Source organism: Poecilia mexicana, unplaced genomic scaffold (assembly GCF_051168715.1).
Source record: "Poecilia mexicana isolate PSO_F unplaced genomic scaffold, ASM5116871v1 scaffold_21, whole genome shotgun sequence".
NCBI lineage: Eukaryota > Metazoa > Chordata > Actinopteri > Cyprinodontiformes > Poeciliidae > Poecilia > Poecilia mexicana.
Genome location: NW_028263390.1, coordinates 7,565,659 through 7,585,819, shown reverse-complemented (window position 1 = coordinate 7,585,819; position 20,161 = coordinate 7,565,659). Strand labels below are relative to the sequence as shown.

Here is a 20,161-nt window from a genome sequence, read left to right as displayed (position 1 = left end):
CCGCGGTGGCGACGAGTTGTTCTGGGGGGTGCTCTGCTAAGGCACCCCCATGAAGCCATAATTAGCGTTTCCATCACGCTTTCAGGTGTGTGTGTGTGTGTGTGCAGCTCCGAGGGAGGTGCCCATTGTCTGTTGACAAGTGGAGTTCTCCATCTCTCCCGCTTACTTTCCCCCTTTCTTGGGGTGAACTTGTGGTATGAGGTGTGGCTGATTAGAGGTGAGAGCCATAGCGCTGCCTGGAAATCCTCTAATGCAGACTCCGAACTGCCGTGCTTTCATTATTCAGAGTCCATGTCCACAAAGTAATCAGAAATCTGGCCAACTGACAGTGGAAAGTAGAGAGAGGGAGAGAGAGACCGATGAAAGACGAGGCAGCCCTTTGTGTTTTTGTGCGGATGTCTATGGCTTACATGAACCATGTAGCTGTGCAACCAATCAGAGTACAGGAGATGTACTGTCAAAAACAGCAGCACTCATTATTCTCTGCCTCAATTAGTATTCAGCATGTTTAATAACCAGGTCATTTTCTTTTAGGTCAGTCATTCCTTGATGCAATAACTCTGGAAAAGAGGCGTGTTTTTTTCTTTTTTCTTTTTCCCCCTGTTCGAAGCACATATCTGAATCGCACCTTATTTGTCATGTGTCTTTATGCTGTATAATTTCAGCCGCTGAGGTAATTCATAGCTGAGCTCTGCGTGTCAGGCGGGGAGAATAGAGGGAGCTAAATGAGCAGATATTCTAGTCGAACAGAAAGGTGAGTGTCATTCCAGGTTAATTAAATCCTAGCTTTCAGTCTGGGACGAACACAGACCTCTGTCAGGATGATGACAACAAGAAATCCGTTTTTGGTCATCGGCACAATCGGATTGGTCAGTTTCTGGCGTTTTCGAGCCTGCTTAAATCACGCATTTGTTCATAAACATCACCTTCCTCGTAGCACATGACATTACTGACAGCTGACTCACCATGGCAGTCCTGCAGATGAGGTTGCTATTGTTGATTGGCACATTTAAGCTAGTTCTGTGAAGGTAGTATGCACTTTAGCTTTAGGGAAAGGATTTGCCACCTTTTTTTTTTAATCTGAATTATTCCTTATCTCACACGGTTCTGCTCGCTCTCTCCTGGATGGTGTGCCTTTTTTTTTTTGTTTTGTTTTCCACGCAGGCTCTGCTTTCTGTGCCTCACAGTCTGTATCCTCAGCGAACGGCTCTGCTAATGCCACAGCGTTTGTCTGGAAGACGCCTCCTTCCATAATCACGATGTTCCACGTCCCCGTTCATCTGTATTTAGCAATCGAAGTCTCTCAGAGCTCTGTTTTTAGAGCCAGTCTCAATAGGAGATTAACAAAGCGTCGGCGTCGGATCTCCCTCCCAGAGCTGTAGGATAAGTTGCCAGTCTCCCGCTGATTTTCACTCTCAGCATCCCCTCATGGTGCCTCATTAAGATGCAGACAAACAAGCGCCCCCGACCCAACGCTACAGTAAGGCCAGGCTTAGCATGGCGCTGCTTCGTCACATTTCTATGTGTGCCGTGGCCTTCAGCGGCACATTGCTTCTGGCTCCACGCATGTTCTCTCAGAATGTGCTGTCCTTGTTCCCCCCCCCTCCTCCATTCCCTCACGACTTTATTTATTTATTTATTTTTTCCAGAGGAGGATAAGTGTGTGCGTGGATGGGTGTTTTTTCCATTGAAAGCGTGAGAGGAGAGGATGGTGGGATTAGCGGATAACATGTGAAGGTCAGCTCTGTGCTGAGCACGGCTTAAGTGAGAGGCCAAAGATTTTGATTTCATTTTGAATAATGCATTGACAGTGTCTCTGTTTTCAGTCCTCTGGTATTTTAGATCCTCTCTAATCTTGATATTGGGTGCGTGACCAAGATCCTTTGCTCTTGGTGCTGCTTGTTTACTACAAGTTTAACAGTCTCGCTGAATATAAAAATAAAAAAAAACTGTCTTTTTGAATACTGATGTACATTGTCTTCCAAAAGTGTTCATACCGCTAGAACTTTTTCATATTTTGGTCAAGGTACAACTCGCAAACTACAGTGTGTTTTTGGGGGGATTTTATATGAGATGCTGCTACGACCTTGTGCGTGGTTGTGAAGCGGAAGGAATTTTCTTTGTATTTAGTTTTACAACGGAAAATCAGGAAGAGTGGCAAGCATTTCTACTCGTCCTGCCAGAGTCAACTCTTTATAGATCCACCTTTTGCTGCGATTGCAGCTGCAAGACTTTTAGGGTCGGTCTCTTCCAACTTGGCACTTCCTGTGTAAAGACTGAAATCTCGGTTTTAACATGGCGTTTTGAATACGGACGATAAAAGCCTGAATTGTATTATCACCTGACCACATGCTTTGTGGCAGACTGCACATTGCCACCCTTACATAACGGCCAGATTTGTGGCGTGCGCGACTAATCGCCCTGCTAAAAGATTATTGAGGCAAGTGGTTGCTCTAGATTTAATTTAAGATTATTGGAGTATAGAGAGCTGAACTCAAATGATCCCCACAGAACAAAAATGTCCTTTTACTTCACGAATGTGAGCTACCATGTCGTCCGACATAAAATCACAATAAAACACACAGAGGTTTGTGGTTGTAATCTGACAAAATGCGATAAGGTTCAAGCAGTCTGAAGAGTTTTGTAACACACTGTAGTTTTTTCTTTCATTCATTGTTCTGCCAAACGCTAGCCTTTTCTGAGTAATTTCTTTCCACCCTAAACAGTTTAAGATATGATTTATTTTTTAACATGCACATCTCTATGCTTCCTTCTTTCCGTTCATATTTGCAGAAATGCTTGACCCAATCTCTACCTATGACTTTTCTGCTTCGCGAATAAGCTAAGCCTGGTCATAAACGTGTTCTGCAGTCTGCACCTTTGTTTTTTTGCCATGCTGTTCATGCACTTATCTTTGTGTATGCATGTATGTATGAAATAAAAAAAAAATAAAAAAAAGACTGTGAAATTCTCAACCTCACTATGGCACTGTTTGTTTCTTTTTCTTCTTCTACAGAGATGTTGAAGGAGTTGAACCAACAGCGCAGAACAAAAGAGTTTACAGACCTGAAAATTATTGTTGAAGGCAAAGAGTTTGAAGTCCACCAAAATGTTCTAGCTTCCTGCAGCTTGTATTTCAAGGACCTGGTGAAAAGGTTTGCCTTCGCTCCCCCTCCCTCCCTCCTCCCCCCCTCTCTTCCGCTCTCCCACCAGCTCTTGATCCAGCCTGTTCTTTTCATAGGGCGCATTTGTGTTGCTTTTTTTCCCTTCCCCTCTCTCTCTTGCAGGTGTGTGAAGACTTTGGTTCCTAGCACAGGGCCAGCAGCCATTCCTTCCTCCACCCACTCAAATGAATGTATCCCAAACCGGAGAAAAAGGTCAACATTCGTCATTACCTTTTCCTCCCCATGTAGGGCGATTTTAACCACATTTCCATTTTAATGAGCAGTAAAAATGTTCCATGACTGGGGATGTTTTTTTCTTTTTTTTTTTTTGAAACTCACCGAAGGGCCATAACAAAAGAATCATACATAGCACACATTAGGTGGTAATTTGCCAAAGCCACACTGTCCTCTGCAGGCAGAGGGATTTTTTATTTATTTTTCCTGTCACCAGAGCTTCAGTATTTTGTTTGTTGCTAATTCTCTGAGTTTTTTTTTCTTTGATTACCAGCCTTTTCATATGCTAATACATCTGGGTTAGTGAGTTTAAGAAAGGAATTTCAGAAGCATTAACAAAGAACAAAACAGAAACACGGCTTTCACAGGTTCTCCCCACCTTTCATTGACGTATTCAAATGAGTTAAATTCAAGTATTCCCCAAGTATTCTGTCCTTTGTTGCTCCATATCCTTTTGTCTTCACTGGCTGTTTTGTGAATACAAGTACCTGCGTGTCAGTCCCATGCATGACTGTGTGTCCTTATTTTTGTGCTCTCCATGTTTTCCAGCAAGGTAACGCCATAAATCCCTAATGTCGTCATCTTTACTTCAGATCCCTGCAGGTGCTTTCGGCTTGATTGGACCCAAACTTGCTTTGCCACTTTTATGTTTATGTAGTGTGATTTTTTTTTTTTTTTTTTTTTTGCTAGGAAGGAAGTGCTTAGCGAGGACAAAGGAAAACCAAAAGATGTACGCTCTAGCGATAGCGGCGTTGCCGTAGGGAAGTCTCCCACTTTGCCTCGTAGTCACAGTGTCACGACGTTGAGCTCATCAGAGGACAGAGTGCTGCTTATCAGCTGCGGCGGCCTCCTGGCTTGCCACAGATACACTTGTTCCTCCTGAACAGGGATGGAGGGGGAGTGGGGCGGAGGGTTCAAGAGCCAGAACCGAGGTGGAGAAAGCCGAAGAGGCACGTCCTTATGAGGACCGCTCATCTCAATGACAGCTGCTAACGCCATGAATAAAACACAGATGGCCGGTTTTGCTTTGACCTTGACTCTGGCGCACCTGTTTCTTTAGGCACCCGAAGTGATTTTTGATAAAATAGACGCCCACCCCCTCCACCCCCACCCTTCTTGTGAGCCTGTCCATCACGTTGTCTCAGCCACAACTCTCATCTGGGAAGAAGCCCAGATCATTTATGTGCAAAGACAGAGCCTCAGCACAGCAAAAGCCCCCAGAGGAGCAGGGTTGAATTGTATCGCGCTCATCTTCATGCCTGCTGCGTCTTTCATTGTCTGGTTCCCCTTGTTTCATCGAACTCCTCAGGAGAGAAAATCGTCATCAGTTAGTTAAATATTAGTGAAACTAGTCTGATTTGGAGCTTCATCATTTGACTTCTCACTGCTAAATCTTAAATTAATGCCACAAAAATTTCAGGGCATCTTAGATTTTACATAATCAGTTTTCTAATTTGTAGCATTTGTGAAGACCCACTTGTCAGAATTTTATTGTCGAAAAACTTCTCCCTTTTTTTATGTTGGTTTAAACCATAAATTTACTTTCAATTTAAAACAGACAAAAGCATTTGAAACTGACATTTTCAATTACTGTAGTTATTAGAGTGGATTACTAAAAACACAGACTCCCTTGTCGTCGTCTAGATCACGTAGAACCTTACTTACGTTGACGTAAGTAACATATCCAAATTGAGCATGTTCCATGAGAGAGCTCTCATTTCAGCCTTCCTGTTCCTCACTTGCTCTCTCTCAATCTCTCGCAACACAAGTGAATTGCAGATTCTTCAACAGGTTGTTGAAAATATGATGTAAATTTACATTGAACTTGGTAAAAGTTTGGATTGCTCTGTAACTGGTCAGGGCTGCTGAAGCTAACAGCGTTATGCTAACATTTAGCTGGGGCTAACGTGAAGAAAATGGCAAGGCAGCACAAAAACAGACTTTGCACAGACGAATAACAGCTTATCTTGGCCGTAACTGACCAGAGGCTCGTCTGCCTCTGAGTTACGACCTCCCATGTGCCGCCCGGGTCACTTTTTGAGCCTGACTTGAATTATGCTTATGCTCCACGTGGCTCACTACTGTCCACATCTTTATGAGGTCAAATACCAGAAATAGGAAGAGAGGTGCTTTCATCTTCTAATATACTCTGCACTCCACCCCTCCTCAGCCAGCTTGTTCAGAAGGCATTTACTGCCGGTCAGAACCCCCGTCAGCTCATAAAACACCCAGCGTTATGAGAGTGTACGGTATCTGCTTAGGTCTGGATGTGTGTGTGTGTTCGTGGTAAACAACAGGTGTGCTCAGGTGGATGTGTTCACAAAAAAAGATGTACTAATGCGAAATTTGGGTGGGCAGCATTAGTCAGAGCAGAAGAGGTGTTATTTTTGCAAAATAAGGAAAAACACATCTACATTTATTTTTGTGGCCTACACACACACACACACACACGCACACACACACACACACACACACACACACACACAGCAATCCAGTGGCTTAGAAGAGATATCAAAGCCCAGGCAAAATAGTTTACAGGCTTTTATGTGATTTTAAAATGAAAATCTGAAACAACAAAATAGCATTTGTTGGGGAGGTTCCATAAAGTTTGCACTCGACGTTGTATGCTGCACCCGCAGGACGTAATGTCGTTCCTAAATGTACAGACACTAGCGCCCTCACCCCTTCCTAAAAACCTATTACCTTACCATTAAGAGGGCCAACACACGGAGCGCGGAGACAGATCATCGCTGGTAATTCCATTTTTACCCCTCGGGATTTTCCAATAAGTGTGCTTGCAGGCGTTTAATTTATGGCGACTGCATTGTCACACCACAGTAATGTGAAAAGCTCAGAAATCTTTGAGTAGTCCCGACACGTGCTTTTTCTGCCGTTTGCCCCCGCCCTCTCCTCAACCATTTTTCCATCTGTGTCGGCCCATGAGTTTTTGTGCGCCTGCGAGTCAGACAGCGTTATGACCGTGAGATGTGCAGGGAGCTGTTTTAATGCCCATTGCAGTGTCGGCCCTGTGTGGATACTACTATCCTATATGCTTTGTTCAGCCCTCTGCTGCACATTTCAACCTGGGGGGGGGGGGCTCATAATGGTGCTACCCCAACTCTGTTCTGTTGCGTTGTTGTGGCTAATATTTAAAGGGTCCAGTTTCCCAAATTACCAAACCTAATTATACATTAACAGCACACAGTGTGGTGAATTTATTTGCGTGGTCATTAGTTTATTACTTAATCCTAACAAGTCGATTATATTAAGTTCAGCAGGTTCTTCGGTTCAGGGAGAGGGATAGATGTACTGTATATAATCCATCAAACTTTATTTATGTAGCACTTTAACGACATACTGACAACTGGGCCAAGTACTTTACAGATTAAAAACGACACACTCACACACATACACACACACACACACGCACACACACGCACACACACACACACACACACACACACACACACACACACACATCCCCCCACAGCACCCACACCAACTCTCTGAAAATCCTAAATGCCACAGACAGAAATTTGCTCCTGGACATATACAGAATGGAAACCCAACAATCACGGATGCTTCATACGTTTCAACATAAATTCAGAAGCATTGTAAAAAAAACTCTCACATAGGGTTAAAGGAGTAGAGCTGCTGAGAAGGTAACGCTATCATTACTGCAGGAGAAAATGCTGAAAAATTTATACATTAAGCATAAAATACAGATGTAAAACCTTTAATGGTAAAGAATGAAGCCATTCTATTAGAAATGCAGTTTACAACATAAATATTCTGAATAGGAAAAATAAAGTAAATCCTTACAAAAAGATGCCCTAATGTCAATAGGTTTATACGCGAATGCTGGTTCAAATAAGACATTAAAAGACAGATGGTGTTCAACAACTTAGTTGGAAATTATTTATATGGATTTTATCTAAAATAGCAGCTGCAGCCACAGCTTTATGCGGCTTGTTGCAGGAAGCAACAAGCTGCTAAAAAGCTTGTTGCATCACGCAGCTTGTTTAAACCATGTAGATTGTATTTTATTAACAAATTAAGCAGAGCAGAGAAGAGAAAACAACTTTGTTATTCTGATGCTAATCCTATTCTTTAATGCAGAAGCAATTAAAAAGTAGGTTTTAATGCCAGCCAATTTAGTAGTACCAGAACTTGAGTTTGTGCTTGGGGGAAACACAAAGACCCGACGCCAAGCAAGCACTAGCGTCCGATTTGAAATGTATGCATGTTTTTAAAAAAAAATGTTAGATTTTAATGCCGTTTATTAAGCTGCAGATTCACTTTAAAACGGCACACCTTAAATACAGACAGACGCTTACTTATAAAATTGTGAAACATGCACCATCTGGTATTCTGCAGTAACACGTCGGTACAATAAGTTGGACTCTGCGAAATTAGTCGGTAGACATAAAATAAATGGGTAAAACCACCTGTTTCATTTATGTGTCTCAGTATCCACGTAACCCAGTGCCTGTCCCTAGACGAGCTTGTGCTTTGCATAAACAAAACATATGGTCAGTGAGACCCAATTATACAAAATAAACATTCAGGTTTCTCAACCAGAATTTCTAAAATTAATATAAAAAAAAAATGCATTTGCCCGTCTGGTGCCAAATGATGACCCTAATGACGTTTAAACATTAAACTAACCTTCTGTCACGTCACATATACTGCAGGTGGTAGAACAAAGCCTTAGAGATGACACACAGTAAACACTTTTTATTTCAACTTTGATCGATAAAAATCATGTTAAGAATAGTGTATTGAAGGCCCCATAAAATTCTACTAGAGTTTTAATGTTTCATGTAGCTCAACAAGCTCTCGCAGAGGTTTTGCGTCAGCATTTTCCGAAAGTTTTGTTCAAAAGTAGCACCAATCATGGAGATATTACTGGGCAGGTTATTGAGCTGGAATAATTTATTTTTCTTTTACCCAAAAATATGATTTCACAAGCCAGAGTTAGATGATGAAACCCTCCTGGCAGTAATCCTCACACCGGCCCAACTAAAGCTTTTCTCAGAATCAAGATGATAGAAAGGAGTCGGGGAAATGATCAAATCGGAGGTTCTCCTCAATGACATTCAGTTGAGAGTCATATCCAACAGTGATTTAACTTTTTTTTTATGCCAAAGCAGTGCTTCCTGACAATCAGTCCTCAACTTTACCTGTTTTAGGTCAAGTAAAGTTTTTGGCAGGTCTGTCAATCTGATGTCCACCCCCCCACCCCCCCCTCCATCCTATCGGTGCTGATGGCTCAGTGTTCACACTCGGCTGGATGGTTGGAGCTTTTAACCTCTCCACCCGTCACCCTGTCCTCTTCGTCCGCTTCTTTCTGCACCTGTTTAAGAGCAACTGTCTGTAGATTCAAATACCACAAACTCAGTGCAGGAAAACGGTAATAAAGGGGAAGGAGAAAAAAAACCCCAGAATCCCAACACTGATAAACCTTCTGTTACATCCATTAATACAACTCGTATCTGATTTATGTTGTGACAGAAATTAAATGCGAGCCATTTTTAGTCCAGCCGGTCTTCGCTTTGCATCCTCTATTTTAGCATATCTCTGTAGTGCACGTTCTCATCCCATGAAAAATGGTCTGATTAGAGCCAACTAGATGCATCCGCCCCCCCTCCCCCACAATCTCCCGTAAACTGGCTTTTTTTTTTAGGCTCTGAGATGAATAAGGAAGTGCGTGGGTGTGTTTGTAATGTTGACAGACTTGCAGGTTTCCCTACAAAAATTTCCTTCTTGAATAAGTGCTGCGTTCCTCACAAACTGATTTCTCTACCTGAGTGTGGCAATCTTCCTCGCCGCTCGCCCTATCTATCCTCCCTCTGTCTCTCCTGTCCTCGCCGCCTCCCTCTTTCAATATTTAAATTCGAGTCTGCAATCAAACGCAGCATAAATATCCACCTCTTTTGGAGAGCTCCGGAAAAGTCATTTCCATAACATAAGTGCTTAGACAAAACAAACTGCCACTTGAGCCGGTTTCCCATTGCACTAATTGACCAAGATGATGAGCATGCTCTTCTTTTATTTTTAGCTCCCCTCTCCTCTTCCTACCTTTTCTTCTTCCCACCTCCCTCCATCACTTTAACCCTGACACACACTCCCTTCCCTTTCCCCCTTTTTTTTTTTTCTTTTCTTTTCTGTCTTGCTACCTGCCCCCCCACTGCAGGGCTTTGAGAGGAAAAAGGGCAATAACGCTGTGTGGCTTTTTGCTTTGCAGGAGGAAAAACTGTGTAACCACTTTGGTTTTTTCAGCCAATGTCCATCCAGAGACAAACGCGATCGTCTTTCGTTTTTTTTTTTTTTATTATTTATTTTGGATGACCTTCTCCATTCTCACTTCCCGAGTGCGCCTCATAAATGACGACTAACGCCTCAGTTCATACACCACAGGCTACTGATGATTATTGCAGCGGGGACAATGGCTCTGTTGAGGTGTGATGGCGTGTTTATCCGGGGTGGGCGGGGACATCTCTTATTTAAAAGACCAGGGTACAGTCATGGAACACACCTAAATTTTCCCCTCAGAAGGATGGCTGCTGGCTGCCTGTGGAAGGACCGTCTCGCCCTGCCTCCCTTTTCCTTTTTTGCCTCCTCGTCATCAACCGCATCAGCCCTCCTCTGCTTCCCATCTCTAGCCTTCAACTCCAACCATTCCGTCTGTGTCGTGTGTGTTCTTTTTTTTTTCTTTTACTTTTTCTTGTTTTGGCCGTCTTCGTCTCACTAAACGCTGTCTCCACTTTCTAATTTATTCCTTCAAAAACAAAAAAGAGGGAAACAGACACCTGTGAACGCACGCGCTCGCAGAGAGACAGACAACACATAATCATTGCGCCGGCATGACTGGCAGGAGCAAACTGCCTCCATCCATCTTAATGCAGGCTACTTTTTATATTGTTGATGTCCGCATCCGCAGGGAGCGAGACATGGTAGAGGGGGCATGCAGTCTGCGGTGCTTTGATTCCATTTATTTTGCCCTTGAGTGGATTATTGTTTCACATGGGACATTAAACATGGGTGGTAAGGTGTTATTTAATGCTCTCATACCTCCCCAAGGGGATCCTGCACGAGAACTAATCTTGGCCATTTGATCCGAGTAAAGTCACAACGTGGCCCAGTTCTGAAAGCGTCCTATTGGGCCCCCGCATTATGGAGGGATATCGTATTCTATTTAATTTGTGCATCCAAGCACTCCCCGGCACCTCTTACGTCACCCCAGTAGGAGTGGATACACGAGCTTTGATATCCAACACGGCAGAGTAGGCTCACGGACAGCGAGTCGCAACAAGCTTTGACCGGCATATATTCCTCACATGGTCACATGTTTGTCTCTTCTCCATTTTCTCCGTTAAGCCCGTCATGTATGCTTGCTTTGCAATAAACTCCTCGCATACATGCAACCAGCCATAAAATGCATGCTTTCTTTCAAAAGCAATAACTTTTTTCCATTTGTTTTGTTTTGTTTGTTTGTTTTTTGCCTAATCTTTATTCAGAGGAGACATTTTGTTTCAGATGCAGCACTATAGTTGTAAATCTGCTTCCCCCCTCCCCATAGAAAAGTAGAAACCATCCACAGTTCTGTTTTTTTCCCTTTTCCTCTTTGTGTTATACTGTTGTGTAACGACTCTCTTATTTTCCTCCCAACTCTTGTTTTAGCTGTCTGTTGTGTGTTGCATACATGTCTTTGTATCCCTGTCTTCCTTTTTTCTGTCTGTCTGTTTTTTTTGTTTGTTTGTTTTTTTTTTGGTTTGCTCCTCGTTGCGTTTCCTAAGACCACCTCCCTAAACGTGCCTTTTCTCCCCGCCGTGATTGGTTGATCAGGTCGTCAGGGGAGACGAAGAGCGGGGAGATGCTGGAGCTCACCATGAGCAACATCGGCGCCGATGTGCTGGAGCTGCTGCTGGAGTTCGTCTACACGGGTTCGCTGGTTATCGACTCGGCCAACGCCAAGACGCTGCTGGAGGCCGCCAACAAGTTCCAGTTCAACACCTTCTGCAAAGTCTGCATCTCCTTCCTGGGTAAGTCATTTGGGACCATTCTGATTAATACAACACGCTGCAAAAAGATTCATACCCTGTGGAAGAAGGAGCTCTGGCCAGATCGGATCTAAACTGACGAGTCACTGTAGATCAACAGATCATACAGAAGGTGATGCGTGGTAATGGCAGCATACTGCTGTGGGAAATGTTCTGTATGTGGAAAGAAGCTGATTAAATCTGACGGGAAGGCGAGTGGAGCTAAATGCATTGCAGTCTTGCTGGGAAGCATGATAGAGGCTGCAGTGGACTTGAAATTGGGCAGAGTTTAACCTTTCAACAGGACAAACATACAGTCAGAGCTACAGTGAAGTGGTTTAGGTTAAAGCATAGTTATATAGTCGAACGGTACAGTCAAAATCCAGACCTAAATCCAATTAAGATGCTGTTAGACTTGAGAATAGCTGTCCATCAAGCTGGACTTAGCTTGAGATATTTAGCGATAAACAATAGGCATCCATTTCAGTCTATAGATGTGTGTAGCAGGGCTGTTGTAAAAAAAATATTTTAGTAATTGAGTACTCTATTGATTATTGTTATGATTAATCGAATATTCGGAAATCTCTCTCTTCCTCTTTCTCTCTTGTACCAGTACCAGTAGCGTTTTCCCTTCATTCGCTTTGAAACGGTAAAGATGCAGTCTCGGGAGGAGTAAGGCTGTCATGCTCCAAACACCTTATTGGTCCTTCGAAAAACAATAAAAACTCTGAAAATTTGAGAAAATCTGACATTATGCTGCCCAACACCTGGCTGGAAAACAGCACACTATATAATAAAATGTCATTTAACAAAGCTTCCAGGCAGATCAATTTTCCTCGAGGAATTTTAATAATCAAGGTACTTGAATCATTGGAGGAATCGTTACAGCCCTAGTGCAATGTCGGCAAAGACTTAACGGCTGTAATTTTAGCAAAACTTGGGACTACAAAGTGTTGACCCCTGCTAAAAAGAAATGCATGCCACACTTTTCAGTCTTTAAGAAATTAACTGAAACCATGTGTCCTTTCTGCTTCACAATTATCTAATTTGTCAGTTTTTCACATTAAAGGTTGAGGTTATCAAGCGGGGAGGAACAAGTTCAAGGAGTTGATCTTTTATATATATATATATATATATATATATATATATATATATATATATAAATACGGACCAGCTTTTCCAGTCTGCACAACCTCACAGACGGTCTGGGCCAGAACTTACATTTCCTCCTGGAGTTAAACATCATGCTCGTTTTTGTCATGTCTCCACAGCTCATAGCTCTGTTAGAATTGGACTTGCTAACTCTCTCAGCTGGGCACGGTGCCTCTGATCCGCTCCCGGTGGACAGGACCGAGCATGAGCACAGATTTCTAAAAAGGTCAGGGAACAATTGTCACTTAAATGTCAAATCTTCTAGCCTGGAGAATGATGGAGTTGAAAAATAGCTAAACAGATTTATACCCGCAAAAAAAAAAAGGTGTAGAAAGTGGAGAATACAAGGGGAGTGGTTTCAGGAGTCCTAAGGGGTCACATGAAAGGCAAATGGCATGTTGCAGATGTGGGTGGGTCAGGCAACCAAAAAAAAAAAAAAAAGCTCCAAATGTCAACTTTTGCATTCCATTTAAGAGATTGTTTTGAGGTATCTGTAACACAAGGGAAGGGCATGTTGGCATAAAGGTCAGCAGTAGAAAAAAAAATGTAAAGAAGTGGAAGCACATGATATTGATTTGTTTTTCTCGATTTGGGAAAAGGGGCAAAAAAAGCAGCAGAGAACACATTTGTTACCTTCATTGCCAGCGAGACGTCAATCCATTCTTCCTCGACAAGATTCATGACATTTCATCGCATTAGAACGAGAGAAATACAGGCACAAGCGCATGTCCTTGAGCAGAGAGGAATTGATACCGCGTCAAGAATTATTGAAGTTTGTAACAAATACACCTAGGATAAATGGCAAACATTTCCTCAACCTATTTCCAGTATACCGCTTTGACCTTTATTTATCCACCCTCGGATTCAGGGAAACGGAAGCAAGGCAGAGCGTTTTTGCGTGTGCGCCGCTCTAGCTGAAGTCAGGATTTGATTTTTTTTTTTTTTTTTTGTATGTAAGATCAGCATACAACAGACGGAGCTTTGCAGAAATATTCCTGGAACTTTCTCACACTTTGCCATGTTACATCCCCTGTCTGTGTATTATATTGTGCTTTAATGTGTTAGACCCACCTACAGTAGGGAAATCTATAGTTTTCCACCAAGACATGGACATCTACCTAAACCTGAAAGACACAGAACGAATTCAATCAGCCAATAGGCCTTTGTTATTCTGGAGGAGCTGCCCAGCTCAGGTGGGAGAAACTTTCACCAATATAATTTCTCATCGTGGATGATTTGAATTTCCCTGTTGTGGAAGTGCAGCAAAAAAGTTTCTATTTATTTTTTAAAGAAAGCATTGAGAAGTCTTGTTTGCAGTTTTCCGTGCACGTTGCACATCAAACATGTAGAAAAATGTGTCCTGGTGTGAGGCAGAGTGAGTGTCCTGCATGTCTTAGTTCAGTGGCTCAGTCAAAGTCCGAACCCAAATAAAATTCAGATCATCTGGGAGAAATTAAAATCGATGTTTATACACACTCTTCATGCACTCTCACTGAGCCTGTGCAATTTTGGAGAAAAACGGGGAAAGGTTTTTGTCTTTAGATGTGAACTGAATTTGCTCCCAAGGATGGTTCTACAAAGTATTGACTTATAGAGGGGCTGAATATGAATCAACTCCAGGAGGAAATGTAAGTTCTGGCCCAGGCGGTATGCGAGGTTGTGCACACTGTTTGTAGAGTGTCCTACACAAAGATTAAATCCTTGAACTGTTATCCCTTATGCTTCCACATCACAGACTGAACTTTTTATGTGACAGACTAGAAATGACAAATGGTTTCAGTTAACTCATTTCTTAATTCACTTTAAATTTAAAAGGAGCATATTTTTCCTTCCACTTCAATACGATGTGCTATCTTGTGTTGGTGTATCATGTAAAACCCCTGTGGAATACAATGCAGTCCATGGTTAAAACAGGAAAATGAAATGCATGTAAATGTTAAAAGGTTAAATTATGATTAGTTTTGCAAAGCACTGTATTTATAAATGCCACATGCAATATGCAAACCTTTTTAAAAATGCTCATATTGTCAGTCACACATCTTTATTCTCAAGAAATTAAGCTGCGATCCTAGTCACACCAAAGAAATTAGAAGTTCAAGATAATGTTTTGAAGATGTGAACACCTGACATGAAATATTTTCATATCTGGTTTGTCTAGGCCCAAACTGAGCTCTGATCAGGCATCAGGCCTGCTTTTATTCGCCATTTTGGTTTGGCTTTTGTTGATTTGGGATTCACCAAAGCTTCACTGACCTTTTTATCGTCTGATATGTGTTTAGGGAAGACTCTCTCAGACTATCTTTACTGATAAACACCTTGGTGTTGCTCTTTCTTTGGTCATTATTTAATCAGGCCTCTTTCAGCGACCAGCAAACTGTTTGATCTCGACCTCCGCCCGCTTCGGTTTGTACGCCCGCTGTCCAACAGGGACGTCTCTTGTGATAAACAGGGATAGTGTTTGTTGACGTCGCCATAAATGCTCCACCGGTACACCAGATCACAGAACGTGGCTTAAGCATTCGTTCCCGCTGGCCTGGCCATTAGGGTAGCCACACTATTTTTGTATGTGCGTGCATGTATGTGCGTGCGTGAATGCCCACGCGCAGGGTAGATCCTGGGATCTGACAGGACTTCTTTGAAGTGGCCCAGTTAATCCCACATCCTGCTCCCTGATATCCTCCACCTCACGCCTGGGTTGTGAGCGATCGATTCCCCCAGTTGTTTGTCCCCGAAGCTGTTTTGAGTTATTACAGTTGTTCTCCCTTTAGTCTCAGGCAGATACAAAGCCCGGTAGGCTCCGAATGTGTGCTACCTCAAGCTGCTTTGTCTGTTTTTGTGGCTTCTTACACCTTTTTATGGATGTCTGAAGTGCGTTCTGTTCCCTCTGTCTTAATCTATCAGCCTTTGTCTTTTCTTTGTTTCTCCGCCCTCTCCCTTATTTGTCCCTTTCTCCTTATCTTCCCGACCTCCTTTATCGACTCCAGAGAAACAGTTGACGGCTGCTAACTGTCTGGGTGTGCTGGCCATGGCCGAGGCCATGAGTTGCACCGAGCTCCATAACATGGCCAAAGCGTTTGCTCTTCAGAACTTCCCAGAGGTGAGTTGAGATCAATCCTCTCCATCATCAGCTTTACATCTATAGAGAAAATGGATTAATTAATTATCACAAAATATATTGATGGTGTTTTATGTAAGGTCAAGTACCAAATACAGTATGATCCTTTATATGGCTCTGGTATTTCAAAACTATAATTAACTTGTTTCTCTCAGATTAATAATGTTTTTGTCTGTTTTGAATGTCCCTGTGATGAAGCTATGAACTTCTTACTACTTTATGTATTTTTCCTCTTTGCATAATTTTGTCCACAGTAAATTCAAATTTACGCTCCAAATGCCTGCTCTTAAAAATGATTTATATTTAATATCATTTAATCCTTCCACTTCAAATAAAAAGCATGTACTCCTGTCATTAAAAGCCCACTTTTATCTCTATGAGTTGAAGTTTGATTATTGTGTTATTCATGCCAATAAATGAGTGTATGTACACTTTTGACCGGAATTGTGCATGGGGAAGATTGGTCTGCTCTGCTTCGTAACAGAGCAGCTTTCAGATAAATTACTGAGAAAATTACAGACAGATACCCACTAACAAACAGAAAACTTCAAAGACTTCTCAGTTGTTGTTGTTGGGGTTTTTTTAAGCTTAAATTGGAAGCAAATCGCACTAAATTACCTACTATAGAAAATGAGAGCATCAGAGCATGGCATCAGAAAATGGACTCCAGGTTTTGAAAGCTTGCTGCTTCTCTGACCTTGTCTTTGCAAGAATAAAAAATACATCATCTTAACCTTTGGTTGGGGCGATGTAGACAGCCAGCCATTTATAAGGCTTTAGAGAAGCAGTTTTAAAAAGATGATAGGGCCACATAAAGATATAAATGTGTTCTTTAGCACATTTTTACTTTAGTCTCTTTCAAACTTACAGCGTAATGCAAAAGTATTCATTGCACCTGAACTTTTCACTTTTAGTCACATAATCAGAAACATTCAGTGCATTTTTTGTTATTTTAACTGACAGACCAGCATGAAGTGGCACAGCTACTTGTAGTTGTGGTCAATTCAATGCAAATTGTATCAATTTTTGATTGAATTACACACTGGCCATCAACAGTTTTTTTTTTTGTCAATTTGGCTAGCTGATACTCCCATACAGATGGTGAAATCTCTCCATGTATTCTGAAAGTATTTCTAAAGTTTGAACTGGCCAGGCGTTCATGATTTAACTGTAATTGGTCTTATATGGCCGAGTACAGATAATGAAGGCTGTTTTTACACCTATAATTGGTTCACTTTGGTATTTAATTGGAATTTAACAAGTAGTCTTTTCAAGTGGTGCGGTTGGAGTAGCAAATGTAAATGCATGGATAAATAGAGTGCTCTTATCTAGTGGGAAACAATGAGAATTTAATCAAATCTTTTTTTTTTTTGCCACAATTTTATGCAAAACTCATGTGCACAGCGAATGACTTGGTGAAGATGTCTTCAAAGTTGCATAGGGCTTCGCGAAAAAGACACACCACCATTGGTATTAGTTAGTTTACACTATCCCATAATGCACCTGGGCACAGGGTATCACATTCACAGGCCAGAAATAGTTGGAGAACATAAATCAGACTCTTTGAAACAAGATTGTCTCCATTCTGGACAGGTTTTAGAGACATGAGAGGTTTTTTTTTTTGTTTTGTTTTTTTTGTGTACCTTTTTGCAGGTTTTGTCCAGACAGCATGTCCTGCCTGGTGAAGGACATTTAGATAGATGTCGTCTTCAGCAAAGGTTACATTCATACTCAACCGTGTGGCCCGTTTTAGGGTGAACCTAAAAACTAGTTTTAGCTTCCTTTCAAATAGTTCCAGTCAATAAAGCTGACTTGGACAAAGCCACATTTGTGCTGTTAGAAGGTCCCTCACTTCATAACTTTTGTCTCTTTGCACAGAGTTACTGTAGGCACCAGGGTCAATACCCCTGTCTGTCAATTAAAGATGAGGCTACCCACCTGGAGACAGTTAGCTTAGCCTAATATAAAAGCTGGACGCTGGGGGAAAACGGCCAGCCTGTCTCCCTTCAAACATGAAAAAAGTTATACATTATATATTAGCTCTGCTGTGAGGCTTCCAGCCAGGAGAGACAGCAGTAGGTCGATGTGCCTGCCACTAGTTATAAAGAGATCTGCTGTATGTGAAATCGCTAGTTATTGACTGCATTTGTGCACTGTCTTTGCCTCTGTTTTTTTTTTTACGGGGTGGGGGGAGTTTAATGACACATTTTCATCTTCATCGTGAAATAAAAATAAAAATATAGTATCCAGCGATCATTACTTCTTTAGAAACACCACAACTCTTAAGGCTCCATTTCCCCCTTCAATACTGTTTTGTTATTCTCATCATTTTCTAGCATCTTTGTTTTGGTTAAACAATCAAGAGAATCTTGTTTTGTATGAGATAAAATCAGAAAATCAAAAGGATTCAGTATTTCACGAAAGCATTTTCAAAAAGAATTGAGGGTAACATTGATTGTGCTTTAAAATGGTGATGTGTGTCTGGAAAATACATAATACTTTCCTTTTAGTGACCTAACCCTGCTTTAAATTTTTTTCCATTAGGGTATCGGAGTAAAGGACTGAATACAGATGCATGCAGGAGTTTATCACTGTGGATAAAACAATCTATAAACCATGTTTTCTTTCCTTCTAGCTCATAGTTGTCCTACTTCTTGTTGATACGTTACATGAAATTGTGAGAATGCAGTACCATTTGTCATTTCAAAAATGTCATTTTCAAGGGGTTTGAATAATTTTAGAAGATGGTGCAAAATTTGGAGGTTTTTCCAAAAAAAAAAAATACAAGTGGAAACCAGCAAAACAGCTGCATTCCCCTAGAATTTTTGCACTTCACTTTTCATAATGGCATATGTGTGTGAACGTCACACTTGACAACCCCTCAATGCCTGACGTTGAAACTTTCCAGTTTAATTTTAAGTCATATTAAAAATCTTTCACTATTTACTACCTTTCAGGTGGCGGGTCAGGAGGAGATTTTAAGCGTGTCCAAGGAGGACCTGGTGGCATATCTGTCCAACGACAGCCTGAACACAAAGGCAGAGGAGCTGGTCTATGAGACTGTCATCAAATGGATAAAACAAGACCCCAGTTCAAGAGTACAGGTAATAAAGGAAAAAAAAACTTTCTTCTTCTTTTTTTTTTACGTTGAACACAAGCTACATCTGTAGCATGAAACAAAAGCGTCAAGATGTTACCTGCTAATCACTGACAGCTCAGACCCCGTAGGTATGTAGAGTAGCATTAGAGCAGGTCTTCTGTAGAGCTGTCATCTCTGAGCGATGCACAGCATGAAAAACCAGACAGGTAACCCCGCGTTCTTCCCCTCGTTCAGTGATCATCAACTTTGTTCTTAAGATGTATCCCAGCTCAGCAGTTGTTCGTAATCCCAGAACCGCTGTGCTCTCTGAATGTGCTCTATTGTATCCGAACTCAAAAAAAAAAAAAAAAAAATACGCCGAGCACAGCGGCTTTTCCCGTCCTGTAAACAGGTGTGATGTGCTCCTTCGGCCTGCTGATCATAATCAAAGGTTATATCACTCACATGTGTATTGGCATCAACGTACGGCAGGCCAAATTTTAACCGCTGTGCAATCGATGAGTCCGAAGGTGAGAGTTCTGGGTACAGCGGATTGTGCGAGAAGGTAAATGGACTCCTGCTCTTGTGGCGCATATATTCAGCTGGAGGGAAAAAAAAGAAAAAAACTCTGAGGTCGTGAGGTATTTATGGCTCTATGAATTTCATAGTGATGATTTTAAAGTATTTTATTGCTGTTTTAAAATGTAGTTGAGGTTATATCAGACAAATTACCTTGGTCCATCACTGTGAGATTCATTCCCTAAAAATAATGTGTTCTCATCAGGCAGCAGGCGGAGGTACTGGCTCACATGAGCCGAATCACTGGCAGTGCAGACCTCAGCAATCAGTGTTTCATTACTCAGAGCACACACCGAATTAGAATCTCTCACCTTTTGAGTTAAACCTTTAGCATTTATCATTTGATATGTGGTGGTGTGGCAATAATAGGCAAAATACATCAGATGGTGGTTAGTGGGAAATCTGTAGGTATCAAATGACTTGCAAAGAAATATCCTTGAACATTTCAACGTCGCGTCGCATTACGACCACAAACTAAACATCCATAAATGCAAAGAGGTACGAAAATGACGCATGGTTTTCAGAAATCCTTTGCTGTTAAAATCTTTACTTTCAGGCCCCTTTACTTCTAAATGTAGCCCGGTTCTGCCAGCTGTCATTAAAATTCAACTTATTTGTAAAAAGAGGTTAAATGTGTGCGTTTGCGTTTAGCACGAACCCAGCTGCTCTGTGAAGACGTCAGATGTTTGTTGGAGAACATTGTTCGACAAACACATTCATGAAAACTAAGGAAAATGGAAGATAATAACTTCTTGAAGAGTTTGGTCATAAAACAAAACAGAATAGAAATAACCTC

The 20,161-nt window shown here is 41.6% G+C and overlaps 1 protein-coding gene across 4 annotated transcripts in view; it reads left to right on the top strand.

The window, feature by feature from the left end:
• Positions 1-20,161, top strand: part of klhl29 (kelch-like family member 29) — a 268,562-nt gene that overhangs the window by 158,867 nt on the left and 89,534 nt on the right. For 3 of the 4 annotated variants that reach the window (XM_088002054.1, XM_088002055.1, XM_088002056.1), the window contains 4 exons: positions 3,017-3,155; positions 11,247-11,443; positions 15,577-15,689; positions 18,665-18,811. In XM_088002054.1, coding sequence (XP_087858180.1) covers positions 3,017-3,155; positions 11,247-11,443; positions 15,577-15,689; positions 18,665-18,811 — 596 coding nt within the window. Of the gene's footprint in view, positions 1-3,016; positions 3,156-3,287; positions 3,378-11,246; positions 11,444-15,576; positions 15,690-18,664; positions 18,812-20,161 lie in introns of all 4 variants that reach the window. The other variant, XM_088002057.1, reaches the window with a different exon arrangement.